We start from the raw sequence: 18533 nt of genomic DNA, 5'->3' as shown, positions 1-18533 counted from the left end.
AAGTAATAGCATTATATTATAAGTGTTTCATTCTACTCTCATGTAACAAATAAATCATTAAAGTAATATTTAAAAATATGAATTAGACATTTCCTCTATTTGGAGAGGTTTTCAAATTGGATTTGTATTGAATTAGGAGAAGATATAGTACAAAAAATATATTGAAATTTTATCTACTTGAGTTCAATCTAAGGTGCAAAACTCATTCTCATGAATGTAGTGGTTGAATTTAAATTTATATGTATTTGAATGAATTACGTTCAAATATAATTAACTCTTCAAAACAAAAATAAATATACAATAAGAAAAATTAATCTTAACACTTTCAACTGACCCACCCTTTTTTCTTATTTTATTTATTTTTTTCACGCAACAACTTCTAAGATATGCTGACGATTTCCCACTTTAAAAAAAAAAAAAATTAAAACAGTGTTGAGTCAAAGATGATTTTTAAAATATGCGTACACATATTAAATACATATTACTATATTCAACAGTCAACACGTTGAATTTGACCTCTCCGCCTTCTAAATCCCGCTCCTCTGTTTTCCGTCCCTGCGACTCTTGAGTTTGTGGAATCGAATTGAAGATGGCGAGGAAAGACTTGTTCATCGGCGTGCCAAGCTTCTTCCGGTGCCCTATATCGCTGGACGTGATGAAATCGCCGGTGAGCCTTTCCACCGGCGTCACCTACGATCGCTCCAGCATCCAGACCTGGCTCGACGCCGGCCACAACACCTGTCCCGCCACCATGCAGCCCCTCCCCTCCACCGAATTCGTCCCCAACCACACCTTGCACCGCCTCATCAACCTCTGGTCCCAATCCTTCTCTCCTCGGCTCCATTCCGCCTCTGCGGCTTCCTCCAGCCTTTCCCCCGAGCAAATTTCGGTTCTGATCGGTCGCCTGGAGACGGACGAAAACGGCACCTGCCTCGATTCTCTCTCGAAGATCGTAACGTTCGCGAAAGCATCCGACGAGAATCGGAGGCGGCTAGCGAAGACTGACAATTTCGTTGTAGCGATGGTCCATATTCTGGACAATGCTAGTGACGATGTTCAAGTTTTGGAATCGATTGTGAAGGTCTTGGATTCGACTGTTTCTGAACGTGGAGTAAAAGAACAACTGCACAGCTTAATCTTCAAAACCAATAATAACGAAGTTCGCTTGTCCTCAATCACCTTGCTACTGCGCAAAGGCAGCTCCGAATCGAAGATCGAAACCGTGAGGGTTTTGGAGGCGATCGCCTCAGATGCCGAATCGAAGCGCGTGATCACGGAACAGGAAGGCTTACTCTACGAACTATTCCATCTATTGAGTTCCGGATCCGATCCGAGTTCGACGGAGGCCGCATTATCCTTTCTGATTGCTGTATCAACGTCAAGACCGGTCAAAACAGAGCTCGTCCGGCTCGGAATCGTACAAACTGTAGCGAAAATCCTCTCCGATTCGAAGACGAACGCTCAAATAGCCGAAAAAGCTCTGAAACTCATGGAGATGGTGGCGAAGTGCGAGGAAGGCCGGAAGATGATATGCGGAGATCCGATATGCGTCGCGGCGGTGGTGCAGAGGATAATGAGGGGATCGAGCGGGGGGACGGAGCACGCGATTGCGGTGGTCTGGAGCGTATGTTATCTTTTCCGGGATCGGACGGCTCAGGGGGCCGTGATTAAGAACAACGGGTTGACCAAGATTCTGATATTGATGCAGAGCAATTGTTCGCCAATGGTTCGTCAGATGTGCAACGATTTGGTGAAGATTTTCAAAGGCAACTCAAAGTTGATTTTCGCGCGTTATGACACAAGGACCACTCATATTGTGCCTTGTTGACAGCCAATCACTGATTTTTATTTTTATTTTTGACACAATCATAGGAGAACAATGTAAATCAAAGAGGAAATTAGATTTGATGGGTAGTTATAATAAAAGAATAACATAATTCATGCTTTGTGTTTTGCTTGTGTCTTATTCCCATCAGAATTAAGTTATAAATTGATGAAGGTTAAATGTTGAGAGCACTATGTATGAGCTAAATTAATAGAAAAATATCATTATTCTAAATTGGAAAAACAAATTTGGGTGATGGATTTTGATTCGAATGAAAGCTCAAGTTGAATGGAGATGAAATTCCTATTAAGGGAGGGCTAAAGTACCATATGATGCAAATCTAAATAAACCTGTCCAAGACATGCTTGCATTCTATCCATGCTTTCATTGAGTTTTTTCCCCGTTTTATCTTTAATTTAAAATAATATATTAAATAATACCATGTTCGAAAAAATATTTCCCAAAATGATGTTCGTGTAATCTCGTTGCTTGATCTAACAAAATTTAAACAAATTTTGTTGGACCAAACAACGAGATTTGTTTGTCACACGTCATTCAATTATTTGGGCAATCATTTAAATCCTGTTACTTGGTCCAGTAAGATTTGTTTAAATCCCGCCGAACCGAGCAGCAAGATTTACTGTGTATTCATTTTTTTTTTTTATTAATAATCCAAAGTATGTCATTTTCAAAAATCTTTTTAACTACAATTACAACCTGTATTGTTTCAATTCTTTGTATTCTCCTTATTTATTTATTTATTTATTATAATAATAATAAATTAAAATTTATGAGCGAAGAATCATTTATTAATTTAAATTTTCACATACAATAAATTAAAATTTTAATTTAATTAAAAATGTTATTTTATCATAAATTAATATAACAATCATACATTATAAATGTATACTAATAACAAGATTATTTTTAATTGAAAATAATTATTATTGAAATTGTTAACTAAAAATCATAATAATTCTAATTTAAATTATATTTAAAACTAATAATAACACTTATTTAAATACAATCAAATGTCACTTATAAAATACGAGGTAATTTCTTTGCTTTTAGAGTAACAAGGGCACCTTTGCTGAACTTCATAACTCCACCTTTAGTAGAGTACTTGTACCTTTGGATTCAGAGACTCCAAAGAAAACACAAGATTTTTCTTTAAATATGGAATATTTTTGTAGTGACCTGAATAATTATAATATTTGAATAATAAAAGAAGGAGAAAAGGGAAAACAGGGTCTCGTCGACGAAATTAGGGAGTTCGTCGACGAGAGAACAAAAGGGGCTCATCGACGAGGAAACATTTCGTCGACGAGAAAATACCAAGAGGATTTTTTGGGCATCTTTGAATTTCATCAACAAGGGAAGAGTCCATCGATGAATTGTCTTTGTGACCTCATCGACGAGATGACGTGGCTCGTTGACGAATGTCATAGTACAAATAGCTCTAAACGCCATTTCTTGGCTGATTTTTGCCGCAAAACTTCTCTCACTTCCACCCTTCTGTTCTCCTTACTTCTCTCTAAGATATCAGTTCGATCTCTTGCTAATTCGACGATCTGAAGCCACCACGACACTCTTGGGGAAGTTCTCTGCATATTTGTCGGAGTAGATCGTAGGTGGGGTTAGTTCGGAATCCATCCCAAATCTAGGGTAAGGCTTTCTACTCAATATTTGACTTTCTGACAATTGTAGAAAGGGTAGTACGAGTAGAAATATTGAAGTTTAGTTCTCGAAAATATTATTTTCAGGGTGTTGAATGGGGAACCCTGCGAGTGTAGGATTGTTTTCTTAGGGGCTCTTCAGGAATCTGGTAAGGGGATAAACTAAGCTAACTGTTTTAAGAAAATTATAAGTAAAATTGTATAGCATTTGACTTCATGAAAATATATGTATATAAATATATATATGAGTATTATATTAGGAAATACTACTGAAAATGATGATATGTTTTGGATATATATATATATATATATATATATATTACCCATTTTGTGTAGCATGAGTAGAATTTATGGTGAATTACTGTTTTTTGGGAATATGATAATGATATGGATTTTATAATGAAAAACCGGTGTATGGACCAAGAATTTTTTATATGTTTTTCCGGCGTACGGGCCGAGCTATGGATATGTTTTGTCAGCGTACGGGCCGAGTTATGGATATGTTCTGCCGGCGTATGAGCTAGACTATGGATATGTTTTGCCGGCGTACGGGCCAAGATATGGACATCTTTTGCCGGCATACGGGCTGAGCTATGGATATGATTTACCGGCGTACGGGTCAAGCTATGGTAAAATATGAAATGTCGGCGTACGGGTCGATGATTTTATTATGTAAATATATATATATATATATATATGCGAAATTATGTGATGATATTGATTTGGAAATTAATAGTAAGAAATATCCATGTATCACAGTTTCATTATATGCTACATGTTATCGGAACCTGGTTGGCTTAGTTTAAGCTAGCACTTGCACGGTATCGTTACTATGTGTTCGTGATCATCATGATATTGTGTTAATGCTGCTGTACGGAGTAGCATGAGGACGGATGGTCGATGTGCTTTTAAGAAGTGTGAGCACCTCTAGTGTACGAACCAAGTCTAGCAGACCCATCAGACTTACAGATTGTACTTTTGACTTGGCTGTGGTCGGTCAACCATTGTCAGGTCTCGCCTTCGGGCCACACAACCCAGTCATGTGGGGGTAATACATGACAACAACCAGCTAACCTATCAGGGTTGTTTTCATATTATTATTATATAAGATAGATTATGCTATGAAAATCCATTATATTCTGTCATGTTATGATTATGCATGCTTTTCCTAGAAATGATACAGACATTTTACTAAATATGCTTATATATATGCTTTTATGTATAACACAGATAAACTCATGTTGTCACACACTAGTATTAGTTTATTTCCCTTACTGATAGGTGTCTCACCCTAAAATTTCATAAACATTTCAGGAGCCCTGGATAGGAGAGCGGATAAAGCTTTGCTGAGATAGTTACGGCTGATCTGCTTTCTTTGAAGGGTATGTATTTTGTGATAGGGTCAAATGAATTTTGTTGGAAGTGACCCTAGGACTCTTTTGGGTTGTTTACATGTGTAATTTCAGTGAATATAGTATCTCTGGTATTGCGATGGATGGTATTGCATATAGTATTATAAGTTATTTATGATTTTATGTTTCTTGCTGCTTAGGTTTCCGTGTTTTTTTCTGATGTATCCCTGGTACCCATGGGTACAGGTTGATTATGATCTGCTGGATTTACTATGTTGGTGTTATTATAAAAAAAAAAACTGAATGAAAATAAGTAGGTCGTTACAGTTTGGTATCAGAGCCTAGGTTGCTAGGTTTTGTAGACTTTAGAATGCAGCAAAAACGATACCAGAGTATAGGAAAATGATTTAAGGATTTGTTCTACAGTATAGAGGCAGGACTTCCGCAGTGGTATCTGTGTTTTTCCTCGGGTGACAATTTCGGGAAAACCATAGTAAACTATTGTCGGGTTATGTTCCTAGAATGTGGGATTGAAGTTTGAAATAAGCTAAGAAGGTTAAGACAAGAAGTGAGGTTAGGCGGGTAAATTATACGGATGGGATTTCTAAATTACGTTTGTTGTTTTTCAAGATGGATCCGGGAGGAGGTAGTGCCTATGCGAGTGGCAGTGATGGGGCAAGGCCCTTGAGTGTAGGCGAGACTGACTCTGACGTAGCATGGCTCAGCAGGTTATGGCTGACATCGCTAGGAGCTCCAGGGAGTAGGGTGGTCCATCGGAAAGCCATGGGTGCACTATAGAGAAGTTTACGAAGATGAATCCTTTGGCATTCTCAGGAGGGATCGATCCTACAGCCACTGAGAACTGGATGTAGGAGACCAAGAAAGTGTTGGCGGTGCTACAGTGTACAGAAGAATAGAGGGTCCTCTTCGCCACCTATAAACTGACAGGAGAGGCCGAGAGGTGGTGGACTGCTCTGACATTTCTAGAGCAGCAGAGGATGACACCGATAGTCATGACTTGGGATTGGTTTAAAGAGTTGTTCTTCGATAGATATTTTTCGGCTACTATAAGGGAGGCTAAAATAGAGGAGTTCCTGAGCCTGAAGTAGGGACAGTTATCAATCTAGCAGTATGCGTCACGTTTCATAGAACTCTCTCGCTTCGCTCCATATATTGTCCTTGATGAGGTAAAGAAAGCGAGGCAATTTGAAAGAGGTTTGAGGCGGAGTATATTCAAGCAGGTGGTAGTGCTACAGATCTAGGATTTTGCTGAGCTAGTTGATAAAGCAGCGTTGGTAGAGGTTAGTAAGCATTTGGATGCAGAGGCAGAGGAAGAGATCTGCATCTTCAGGCTACCAGCAGGGTCCTCCTATCTGTCAGACTTGTAGGAGAAGACATTGGGAAGAGTGTCGAGCATGTGGAGTTGTCTACTATCACTACGGTAGACTGGGACGTATGATGAGAGACTACCCTACACCACTAGATGCATCTCCTGCTCCCAAACTGTACCGGGGAGGCCAACAGGCACCACGTGGGGGCCAGTAGAGGAATATGGCTCCAGCCAGGGTGTTTGCTTTGACGTCGGGTGATGCTGAGACAGCCAGTGACGTAGTGACAGGTATGGTTAGCATGTTTTCTTTTAAAGTTATTGCATTGTTTGATTCAGGAGCTACACACTCGTTTGTGTCTCTAGAGTGCACTAGATTATATGGGACAGAAACACAGTTGTTAGATACTAAACTATTGGTATCTACACCGACTAGGTTAATAGTGAGGTGTAGTAGGGTGCTCCGGAGTTGTTCAGTTGATATTCAGGGAAAAATCTTGTCTACCGATTTAATAGTGCTGGACATGCATGGGTTCGATGTGATCTTCGGTATGGATTGGCTAGCAACTAATTTTTCCAACATAAAGTGTCATTCACGAGAAGTGATGTTCAAACCTCTGGGACGAGCATAATTCAAGTTCGTAGGGTCACGAGTGCAATCCCTGCCCCAGCTAGTTTCAGCTATTTAGGCTAGGAGACTACTGCTGAGTGGCTGTCAGGGGTTTGTGGTAGTTGTGAAGGAGATGTCAGAGAATGAATTGAAACTTTCTAGCACGCCTGTAGTAAAAGAGTTTACAGATGTGTTCCCAGATGAGTTACCAAGCTTGCCCCCTGATCGCGAGGTAAATTTTTCTATTGATCTACTTCCAAGTACAGTGCTGATTTCCAAAGTACCTTACCGAATGGCGCCAGAAGAATTGGTGGAATTGAAAAAATCAGTTGCAAGATTTGCTGGATAAGGGCTTTATATGACCTAGTGTATCTCTGTGGGGAGCGCCAATTCTATTTGTGAAGAAGAAGGACGGGTCTATGAGGATGTGTATAGATTATAGAGAGATTAATAAAGTGACAATCAAGAACAAGTATCCTCTACCCCGTTGAGATGATTTGTTTGACCAGCTCCAGGGTACATGGGTGTATTCGAAGATTGACCTCAGATCAGGATGTCATCAGGAAAAAGTGAAAGCAGAAGACGTCTCAAAGACAACCTTCAGGACCAGGTACGGGCATGACGAGTTCCTTGTTATGCCATTTGGTCTGACGAATGCTCCTGTTATATTTATAGATTTGATGAATAGGATTTTTCATCCATATTTAGATCAGTTTGTTGTTATTTTTATTAATGATGCACTGGTCTATTAGAGAAGCTATGAGGAGCATGAGACACACTTGAGGCAGGTTCTGTAGACACTACGGGAAAAGAAGTTGTACGCTAAGTTCAGTAAATGTGACTTCTAGTTGGAGAAGGTTGTGTTTTTGGGGCATGTTATATTTGGAGATGGTATTTTTGTTAATCTCGGTAAGATTAAAGAGGTAGTGAATTGGGCTAGACCAAGGAACGTCTAGGAGATCAGAAGTTTCTTAGGGCTAGCTGTGTATTACCATCATTTCGTTGAAGGATTCTCAGCATTATTAGGGCCTTTGACACAACTGACTAGGATGAATGTCAAATTTGAGTGGAACGACAGCTGTGAGCAGAGTTTTCAAGAATTGAAGTAAAGGCTAGTCACAGCGCCAGTACTGATCATCCTGTTAAGGGGTGAGGGTTATGTCATTTACAGTGATGCATCCTTGAAAAGACTTGGTTGTGTATTGATGCAGCATGGCAGGGTGGTGGCGTATGCTTCTAGGCAGTTGAAAGAATATGAAAAGGACTATCCTACTCATGATCTTGAATTGGCTGCAGTTGCACACACATTGAAGATTTGGAGGCATTACCTATATGGCAAGCGGTGTGAGAGATTCACTGATCACAAAAGTTTGAAGTACTTTTTCACCCAGAAGGAACTTAACATGAGGTAGAGATGGTGGTTGGAGCTCATTAAAGATTTTGACTGCACCATCAGTTACCACCCAGGGAAGGCGAACGTGGTAGCTGACGCGTTGAGTAGGAAGTCTAGGGAACATCGTTGGTGGCTATGGAGATCTAGTATCCAATCATGATGGATCAAGAGAGACTCGGCATCGAATTAGTTGAGAGTGGTTCTCAGGCCCACATTTCCAGTTTAGTAGTGCAATCTACTCTGCAGGAAAGGATTAAAGCTACTCAGAAGGAAGACCTAGAATTAGCGGAGGTGATTGATAGAGTGTAGGGTGGTTAGGGGAAGAAATTTAGTATTGTAGATGACGAAACTTTGCGATTCCATTCTAGATTATGCATTCCTGCTGATACTAAGATCAGAAAGACTATTTTAGAGGAGGCTCACATATTTTGTACACAGTTCATCTCGGCAGTACGAAAATGAACAGGGATCTGCGAGAGTTTTACCGGTGGAGTGGTATGAAGAAAGAAATTTCTGAGTATGTAGCCTAATGTTTGACATGTCAGTAGGTGAAATCTGAGCACCATAGGTCGGCAGGGCAGTTACAACCATTATTTATCCCAGAATGGAAGTGGGATCATATATCTATAGATTTTGTGTCAGGATTGCCGACGACATTGCACGGCCAAAATGCCATCTGGGTGATTGTTGGCCTTTTGACTAAGATTGCCCATTTCTTACCTATCAAGATCAGCTACTCCCTCAATTGTTTGGTAAAGATTTACATTCAGGAGATAGTCCATTCTCATGGAGTGCCAGTATCTATTGTGTCAGATCGAGACCCGTGTTTCACGTCACTTTTTTTGAAGAGTTTGCAAGAAGCACTAGGGTCTCAACACGACATTCAATCCTTAGTTGGATGGACAGATGAGAGTACGATACAGATATTAGAAGATATGCTCCGAGCGTGCGTATTAGATTTTGGGAGTATTTGGACTCAGTTCATGCCGCTGGTGGAATTTGCGTATAATAATAGTTATCAGGCCAGCATTGGCATAACACCATTTGAAGCACTATAATGTAGGAAATGTCGTTCTCCTCTATTTTGGGATGAGATGGGTGAGTGGCGAGCTGGTACAATAAGCGTGGGGTAAAGTTTAACTTATCAGAGATAGAATCAGTGCAGCTTAGTGCTTACAGAAGAATTATACTGATAATCGCAGTAGGAATCTAGAATTTGAAGTTGGCGATCATGTATTTTTGAAAATAGCTCCATTGAAAGGGGTTATGAGGTTCGGGAGGAAGGGTAAGCTTAGCCCTAGGTTTATTGGTCCATTTGAGATTCTAAATAAAGTGGGGCCAGTTGCCTACAGGTTAGCTTTGCCACCTGTGTTATCCAGAATTCACGACGTATTCCATGTATCTATGTTAAGGAAGTATGTCCCATACCCTTCTCATATTATCAACTATGATGAATTAGAGTTCAGTGATTCACTAATGTATGAGGAGGTGCCAGTACAGATTCTGGATAGGAAAGTATAGGAGTTACGTAATAAGAAGATACCTCTGGTAAAAGTTTTGTGGAGAAATCATGCGGTAGAAGAGGCTTCTTGGGAGTCCGAGGATCAGATAAGATAGAAATATTCGCATATATTTCAAGGAGTTTAACCAAGGTAATATGTAAATAATTAGGTAATATTTCTTTTGCAGGTACATGTAACTGTTAGTAAGTAGCATTTTTTTTTGGGGGGAAATTTTCTTTTGTATATGTTATCTCCCAAGATTCGGAATGTAACCACGGTATTCCTCCGCCATAAGTGAGGGTAAGTAATACAATAAGTAGACCACTTTGTTTTAGGGGATGATAGATCACATGAATAGTAAATTTCGAGGACGAAATTTTATAAGGAGGGAAGAATGTAGTGACCCAAATAATTATAATATTTGAATAATAAAATAAGGGGAAAAGGGAAAACAGGGCCTCGTCAACGAAATCAGGGAGTTCGTCGATAAGAGAACAAGAGGGGCTCATCGACGAGGAAGCATTTCATCGAGAAAATATCGAGAGGATGTTTTGGGCATCTCTGAATTTTTTCGATGAGGGAAGAGTTTGTCGACGAATTGTCTCCATGACCTTGTCGATGAGATAACGTGGCTCGTCGATGAAGGTCATAGTATAAATAGCCCTAAACGCCATTTCTTGGCTGATTTTTGCCGCAGAACTTCTCTCTTTTCCTCCCTTCGATTCTCTTTACTTATCTCTAAGATATCAGGCCAATCTCTTGACGGTTCGATGATCTGAAGCCACCACGACACTCCTGGGGAAGTTCTCTACATATCTGTTGGAGTAGATCGTAGGTGGGGCTAATTCGGAATCCATCCCAAATCCAGGGTAAGGTTTTCTACTCAATATTTGACTTCCTGGCAGTTGTATAAAGCATAGTATGCGTAGAAATATTTGAAGTTTAGTTCTCGAAAATATCATTTTCTGGGTGTTGAATGGGGAACCCTACGGGTGCAAGACTGTTTTCTTAGGGGCTTTTCAAGATTCAGGTAAGGGGATAAACTAAGTTAGCTGTTTTATGAAAATTATAAGTAAAATTGTATAGCATTTGACTCCATGAAAATATATGTATATAAATATATATATATATATATATATGTATAAGTATTATGTTGGGAAATACTGTTAAAAATGATGATATGTTTTGGATATATATATATATAATACCATTTTGTGTGGCATAAGTAGAATTTATGTTGAATTACTGTTTTCTAGGAATATGATAATGATATGGATTTTATAATGAAAAATCGGTGTACGAACTGAAAAATTTATATATGTTTTGTCGGCGTACGGGCCGAGCTATGGATATGTTTTACCGGTGTATGGGTTGAATTATGGATATGTTTTACCGGTGTACGGGCCGAGCTATGGATATGTTTTGCTGGTGTACAGGCCAAGCTATGGATATGATTTGTCGGCGTAGGGCCGAGCTATGGTAGAATATGAAATGCCGACGTACGTGCTGATGATTTTCATGATGTAAATATATATATATATATATATATATATATATATATATGCAAAATGATATGATGATATTGATTTGTCAATTAATAGTAAGAAATATCCATGTATCATAGTTTCATTATATGCTACATGTTATAATAACGTGGTTGGCTTGTTTTAGGCTAGCACTTGAACGGTACCGTTGCTATGTGTTCGTGATCATCATGATATTGTGTTAACGCTGCTGTACGGAGTTGCGTGAGGACGGATGGTCAATGTGGTTTTAGGAAGTGTGAGTGACCCTGGTGTACAGACCAGGTCTGGCAGACCCATCAGACTTACAAACTTTACTTTTGACTTGGCAATGGTCGGCCAACCATTGTCAGGTCTCACCTTTAGGCCACACAACCCAGTCATGTTGGGGTAATACATGACAATGGCCGGCTAACCTACCACGGTTGTTTTCATATTATTATTATATGAGATAGATTATGCTATGAAAATCCATTATATTCTGTCATGTTATGATTATGCATGCTTTTCCCAGAAATGATACAGACATATTTACTAAATATGCTTATTTTTATATGCTTTTATGTATAACACGGATAAACTCATATTGTCACACACTAGTATTAGTTTATTTCCATTACTGAGAGGTTTCTCACCCTAAAATTTCATAAACATTTCAGGAACCCTAGATAGGAGAGCGGATAAAGCTCCGCTGAGATAGTTACGACTGATCTGCCCTCTCTGAAGGGTATGTATTTTGTGATAGGGTTAGATTGATTTTGTGGGAAGTGACCCTAGGACTCTTTTGGGTGGTTTACATGTGTAATTGCAGTGAATATAGTATCTTTGGTATTGTGATAGATGGTATTGCATATGGTATTATGAGTTACTTATGATTTTATGTTTCCTACTGCTTAGGCTTCCGTGCTATTTTATGATGTATCCCTGGTACCCATGGGTACATGTTGATTATGATATGCTGGATTTACTATATTGGTGTTATTATAAATAAAAAAACTAAATGAAAATAAGCAGGTCGTTACAATTTCATACTTCGGTGAGAGTTCTCACAACATGATCATGCATTTTTATACGTACCATTCCAATCCCAACAATTTTATGAACTATATTGTTGCCTATCAATGCAATCCCACTAAAGCTTGATCCATATAAGAAAACCAATCTCTATTGGGAAATATGTGAAACGAGGATGCTAACCATCACCTAATGATTTTTAAAGCATGTATCACTAATAAAGGAAAGAACAAATTTAGTAGTTTCATATTCGTTATAGACAACATTTGCTTTCATGCAAGCATTATTTATTTGTCAAATAATGTCTTGATGAAATTTCTAAAATGTGAGCCTGTAATAGTAAGAGGCAATAGATGGATGGAATAAGCCACGTAGCATTCATTATATGCTTCTTTCCTAACTATCGTTTCCCTTTTTCTTTTTCTTCTTATTCTTCTTCTTCTTCTTCTTCTTCTTCTTTCTTTCTTTTGAAAATATAATTAATTAATGACTAAAGTATACTAGTGGAGATCATTAGCAGTGGCTTTGATCAACAGATGGATGGATTCTTTTGTTGTTTGAATCATTCGCCTAAATAGAAACAAAAATATGGCTTTTCATACTTGATAATATCAATGTTCATATCCTTTGGATGCAAAGTATTAATGTTATCAAGTATTAAAAGGATGATTTTCTTATCAATTATTTTCTTCATTTATCTTAGACTAATCTTCACTCATTAGTTAATTAACTGTTTGATTAAGGGATGAGGTTAGCGAATCCCGATTCAACCAGGTTTTGAACATTGAACTGGATCAAATTATAAAGGTGTTTGTGCTTATCCAAGTCCTTTTTTTTACACTTGTTACCCTCACTATTTCCTTGGATTAATTTGAAATAGATCTGTGATCATTAATTTTTTTAACAATGCTTCATATGTGTAGCCATGTAAGTTCCTCAATGAGAAGTGGTGTCCTAAATTTGTGGTAATTGTTGCTCAGAATAATCATCACTAAGTTCTTCCAAGCTGGTGGGTGTCCAGACAATGTTCCTCCTGGTAAGCACACATGCTAGAATGGATTGGTTCTATCTCGTCAGTTTTCATTTATCTTCCCCTCTCATATTGACCTACTGGTTGGATTGGTTCTAATTAATACTAAAATTAATGCATCTTAATCCCTTCCATTTTTTATCTGTGAGATCAACTAGGTCGTCTCCACATGAGATGTACTTGGCTATACTCTACTATAGTCCAAAAGGAATGTTGTAGCTATAGATACCATGTTTTCAAATGTGAAGTAGTGCCTAGCTAAAACACCGCTATTTTTTTCTTCTTCCGTCTTCTGGGGTCCTATAGGTTGGAAGATATAAACAAATTCTTAAATTGACTATTTAATGATCCAGAATCCCAATTACATTTTCACATGTTATTGAGGTGGGATAATTAGAGTTATTTACGCCTTTTAACCTTATATGCCAATTGTAATTATTTTACTGGTTGCTTTAATTTGCAGGAGACCACAATGCCCACACATTACCATGTGTTGTTGGATGAGGTTAGTTTTTCTGCAGATGACTTGCAGGATCTTGTTTATTCTCTATCATATGTGTAAGTAGATTCGGGCCATTGTAGCTACTAAAATGATGGTTATTGAACAGTTTTAATTAAAAATAATTTGTTATTAATGTATATTTATAACGTATGACTATTATATTGTTTACTAGTGACTCCCATTGCCCATATTCGGCCATGCACTTTGAGTTGTTTACTTATTGTTGAACCAATATTCTATAATATGAATAATATCAAGTATTGGAGCTCAAAATTTGATATACATATCCACCTTACAACTTAGATGGTCATGTTCTAGTTAACTAATTCTTAAAATATAATTAATTTATCATTAATGTACAAAAATTAAATTATAAATTTATTATTTATTGTTAAAAAACTTAAAATATAATTTTCCTTTGTTGTTGAACCAACATTCTATAATATGAATAATGTCATTTAGCTTGGTCTGGGTGTTCAATTATATAAAAAATCATTACTGTAAAAATTTCGGCAGGATCTCCTTTTAAAAAATGATCATATTCCATCTACACACATGTTCAAAGAAAACATTTTTCCTAGACAATTGATATCAGTATGTTCACAAATTTCATTCACAACTTTCATACACATTCAACATATCAAATTACTGTAAAAATTTCGGTAGAGTCTCCTTTTAAAAAATGACTATATCCCATCCACGCATCTGTTCAAAGAAAACATTTTTCATAAACAATCGATACCAGTATGTTCACAAATTTCATTCACAACTTTCATATATATTCAATGTATCAAATTACGATAAAAATTTTGGCAGTCTCCTTTTAAAAAATGACCATATCCCATTCATGCACCTGTTCAAAGAAAATATTTTTCCTAGACAATTAATACCAGTATGTTCACAAATTTCATTCACAACTTTCATACACATTCAACGCATCAAATTACTATAAAAAATAGGAAGCAGAGTCTCCTTTTAAAAAATGACTATATGCACCTGTTCAAATCCATGCAATTACTAAAAGAAAATAATTTTAATCAGGAAGGTGGGAATGGTCACAACATTCATTTACAACTTTCATTCACACCTATTATACACAAATTTCATTCACATATACATGCTGTGGAAAATGAATAAATATTCCTAATTATGTACATAAATAATACAACGATGCTATACAAATGAAAAAATAAAAAATAGATGTTGTACAAATGAAATAAAAAAAAAATTGATCATACTACTACGTGCTGCATAGGGTCGTCTCTGGTTTCGGGGTGGCTGCCGTCAGCGTCTGCCCTCTCCTGGAATCTCCTCTGCGTCTGGTGTGCTATCCCATTGACGTGTTGTATGTCCAGCATCTTTGCCAATACAAGCTGCATCATCTACATCCATGCAAAGCGGATAGGGAGATAATGCATATAAAGGCTCTGGACGAGACCAAGGTGGCATAACAAGTGCATCCATCTCCTCCACATCGAGAAGGTTATCTAATAGGTATGACATCAAGGGGGTGGTAGCAAAGTCAGACAAGGCGTTTGCCTATCTACTAGACGGACCCGCAATATCGGCTGCCATCAAAGGCGCATATGGTGCGGATGGGCCGAATACATACTCTGCTTATACAACGGATGGCGAGAAGACCACACTCGATGAATGACTGGAGGAAGCTGCTCAACCTCCTCGTACTAGATTTGTTCAACTTCCTCATGGGGGCGGGGCCCGTCGAGGTATAGGGATTCGTCGGCCGTCCTCGTGGACAAGGTCTAATCCAGCTTTCGCTAGACTCTGAACAGCGGGATCTAAAGAGAGTAGATCAACCTCGTGTAGTACGTACGCCTGCAACATACGAAAAAAATTGTTTACCACATTGATATCATAACATAGATAGTAAAAAAGTAGGTGCGCGTTAAAGTATTCTAACAAGGTTCATGTAGACAACAACGATCTTATCCACGAAGCGTCATGTGATGGACCTATACCACGTATAGAATGGGTCATCCGGACGGATCAGACCATCCTCCACCACTCCTTGTATAATGTACTCTCGCCGATAATATCATGTAGTCATGTACATCTGGTGCTCAGCAGCCCAGTTCATGACCCCTCGACCGCGTCCATCAATCTTGTGTAGGTCCTCCCCATGTACATCTACCCTGAGGTCAAAAAGCGGTCGGGAATGCCTTGTCGATAGCCAAATTGACGCATAACTTGGTTAGGAAAATACCACTCGATAATATGAAAGCATATGAGTGGCACTCGAGCTACCCACAGGTCCCTTCCGACTGCATAATTAGTGGGTAGGTCGGCTAGAATATCATCTGCATAGGCATCCATAAGAACTGCACTTAAACATAAGTAAAATGTAAAAGGTGGGTCATGTATCTGATAGAAAACGATTATGATGGGCTACACTTGAATCGAACTATACCTCATACTCTCGGTGCATGTCCAACTCGAACCTATACTAGGCCAACGTATGTTGGGCAACTGATGGCGCCCTTAACACATCCCTCCATCTGTATAAAAATAATACGTAAGTTAATAGGTGTAACGACTAGTACGTACTACGAATTAGTATTCATAGTACTCATACCACAAATGCATTGTGAATGAAGTTACTAACCGGAATGTGAGTGGGACTGGGTCAATCGGACGGCCGTCCTCGTCCCTCTCAATACGCAGGACACCATGACATGTAGGAGCCAAGGAAGTGACTCTCTCATAGGCCCAAACCTGTAGTAAGCAGAGTGGGCCATAGATCTCCCACCGCGACTGGTTAGCAGGGCGGCACATCTCCCTGTAAAGCCATGTTAATGTTGCAGACCCCTAACTATACGAGCATATTCTGTCAGCTCCGCAAGGAGTGGGAGGAACATCAGATGAGCATAACTCCCCGTAAGGTCGCAAAATAGCGTCCTACATATCAAACGCAACAAATGGGCTCATGCGTGGCACGCTACAGTATGCGCATCTACATCTTCTAGGAGCTGGTGAAATATCTCTCCCTCAATAAACTGCATGCGAATGCGGGTACCAACCATCTCTCTATCAAGTGGCACCACCCCTAACAATCGCTTGCACATATGACGCAGTGCTTCTCCCTGATCAGCTACCCCATACTCTACTAGTCCAGTAGTACGATCAGTGATGGGCCTCCCATCAATCGATAGTCCAAACAAAACTGCAACGTCTTGGAGGGTGATAGTCACCTCCTTATGCGGTAGGTGGAACATGTGCATCTCTGGTTTCCATTGCTCCACAAAGGCAGTCACTAGATGCTAGTTCAACTGGATATGACTAATCTGATAAATCCCATAGAAGCCTGCATCTCGTATCCATCTAACGATGTAGGCATATGCATCTATCCGATCATGGACTAACTGCGTGCCCCCTCGATAGTATAAAGGGTCGGCATGAGAATCGGCCCATGCTTGACTAGACTGGTGCTGATCCCCCATCATTAAAACACTAGAATCAAATGGCCCTAGATCAATCCTGCAAAAGGTACCAGTGAAATACAGTCAATAAAATAATAATATGACATATACACGAACTCCTATAAGTGGTAAGTCGGTGCGAAGGCCAAGCTGCATCCCCAGATTGTGTTTTCTCAGACACCTTGTGCAATTATGTCCTTCTCATTATGTTTACGTGAGCTTTTAGGCCGACCTTTATATAAAGTATATGTAGGATTTGGTTGCAAAGTTGGCAACAAGGATGCTGGCTAATACGTCTCGTGCATAATATGATGAAAATTCGCAACATATGTCGTATAGTGCTCGGCAGTGCTCCAACATGACTCAACATACTAGACAACGTTTAGCCGTGTCCCTGCACATGCACAGTGAAGGTGGGAGCAGAGAAAGTGTAAAGCTTACCACTTCCCACATGAGCATTCGCGTCTACCATGAATGCTCAAAGTTTGAATGTTGTTTCCTTTATGTAGCCCCAATTGCGCGATTGTGATGCTAAAACTACCCCTAAACCGGTTGAATGTCGTGACTCGATGTCCGGTCGCCTTCTGCTTCCTTTGTTCCCTTGTTAGCAGGATATGCAGAGTGAATCCATTTCCTCTAGGTATTGCATTACGAGCAGCCTTCCTTTGGATATTGAAAAAATGTGCAACACAATAAAATGTTAGTTGCACAAAGACCATTATTGGGAAGCTACAACCGTCTTTCAAGACGGCGTTGAAACATTCCACAAGGTTAGTGGTCATGTTTCCATAACTTCTTCCACCGTCATGGCACTGAGTCCACATATGAGGAGGGATCTAATAAAAAAAATGACTTTACTGGTTCTCCACCCTCATCGAAAATCCTCTCCATTAACTTGTCAAATTTTCTTATCTGATGCTCACTTCCCGCTCGCTTAGTCATATACTTAAGATTGACACTCCGTACTTTCGTATTAAAGTTGCTGATCAAGTGTCGAAGAATGAATCGGTGGTGGGCACGTGGTGGTTGTCAATAAGGATTGCGTTGCACTGCAGTAAGAATTCCTGAATGCCGATCTGATATAAAGCAAATGTCATCCCTATCGGTAATGGAACGAAGACAACACAAACCAATTCCACGTGTCCAGGCTTTCCTTTTGGACAATAGCAAATGCAAGGGGAAATATTTGCCTATTTGCATCCAAGCACGAGGCAATTAGGAGTTTGCACTTGTGCTAACCATGCAAATGTGTCCCGCCCACACATATGACAGTAGGGCAGTGACGAAAACCCTGAATAAATGCTGCAAATGACCAAAATTCAGATACAAATGTTGCAGTGTT

General features: G+C 39.1%; 1 protein-coding gene and 1 long non-coding RNA gene across 3 annotated transcripts; one reads left to right on the top strand and one right to left on the bottom strand.

Annotated features, from left to right (window-relative positions):
* Positions 1 to 355: 355 nt before the first annotated feature.
* On the top strand, positions 356 to 1946 carry LOC131165339 (U-box domain-containing protein 28-like). Its single transcript, XM_058123024.1, has one exon. The coding sequence runs from the start codon at positions 590 to 592 to the stop codon at positions 1826 to 1828; it is 1239 nt and encodes a 412-aa protein (XP_057979007.1). The 5' UTR covers positions 356 to 589; the 3' UTR covers positions 1829 to 1946.
* Positions 1947 to 14806: 12860 nt separating this feature from the next.
* LOC131166881 (uncharacterized) lies at positions 14807 to 16939 on the bottom strand. Of its 2 annotated transcripts, XR_009139894.1 has the most exons (4): positions 16378 to 16939; positions 16183 to 16270; positions 15734 to 16072; positions 14807 to 15590 (listed from the first exon to the last, which is right to left on the bottom strand). It is a non-coding gene; the product is annotated as an uncharacterized LOC131166881 (long non-coding RNA). The 2 variants fall into 2 exon arrangements; XR_009139893.1 differs by lacking the exon at positions 14807 to 15590 and having other exon boundaries at positions 15660 to 16072.
* Between the last annotated feature and the right edge of the window lie 1594 nt (positions 16940 to 18533).

The sequence above is a fragment of the Malania oleifera genome, chromosome 10 (assembly GCF_029873635.1).
Source record: "Malania oleifera isolate guangnan ecotype guangnan chromosome 10, ASM2987363v1, whole genome shotgun sequence".
NCBI lineage: Eukaryota > Viridiplantae > Streptophyta > Magnoliopsida > Santalales > Ximeniaceae > Malania > Malania oleifera.
The sequence above is the reverse complement of the archived record's forward strand: the minus strand, read 5'-3'. Positions and strand labels throughout refer to the sequence as shown.

Excerpts from the sequence above, each read along its gene's own strand:
- LOC131165339 (XM_058123024.1), top strand. The coding sequence starts at position 590 with ATGGCGAGGAAAGACTTGTTCATCGGCGTGCCAAGCTTCTTCCGGTGC.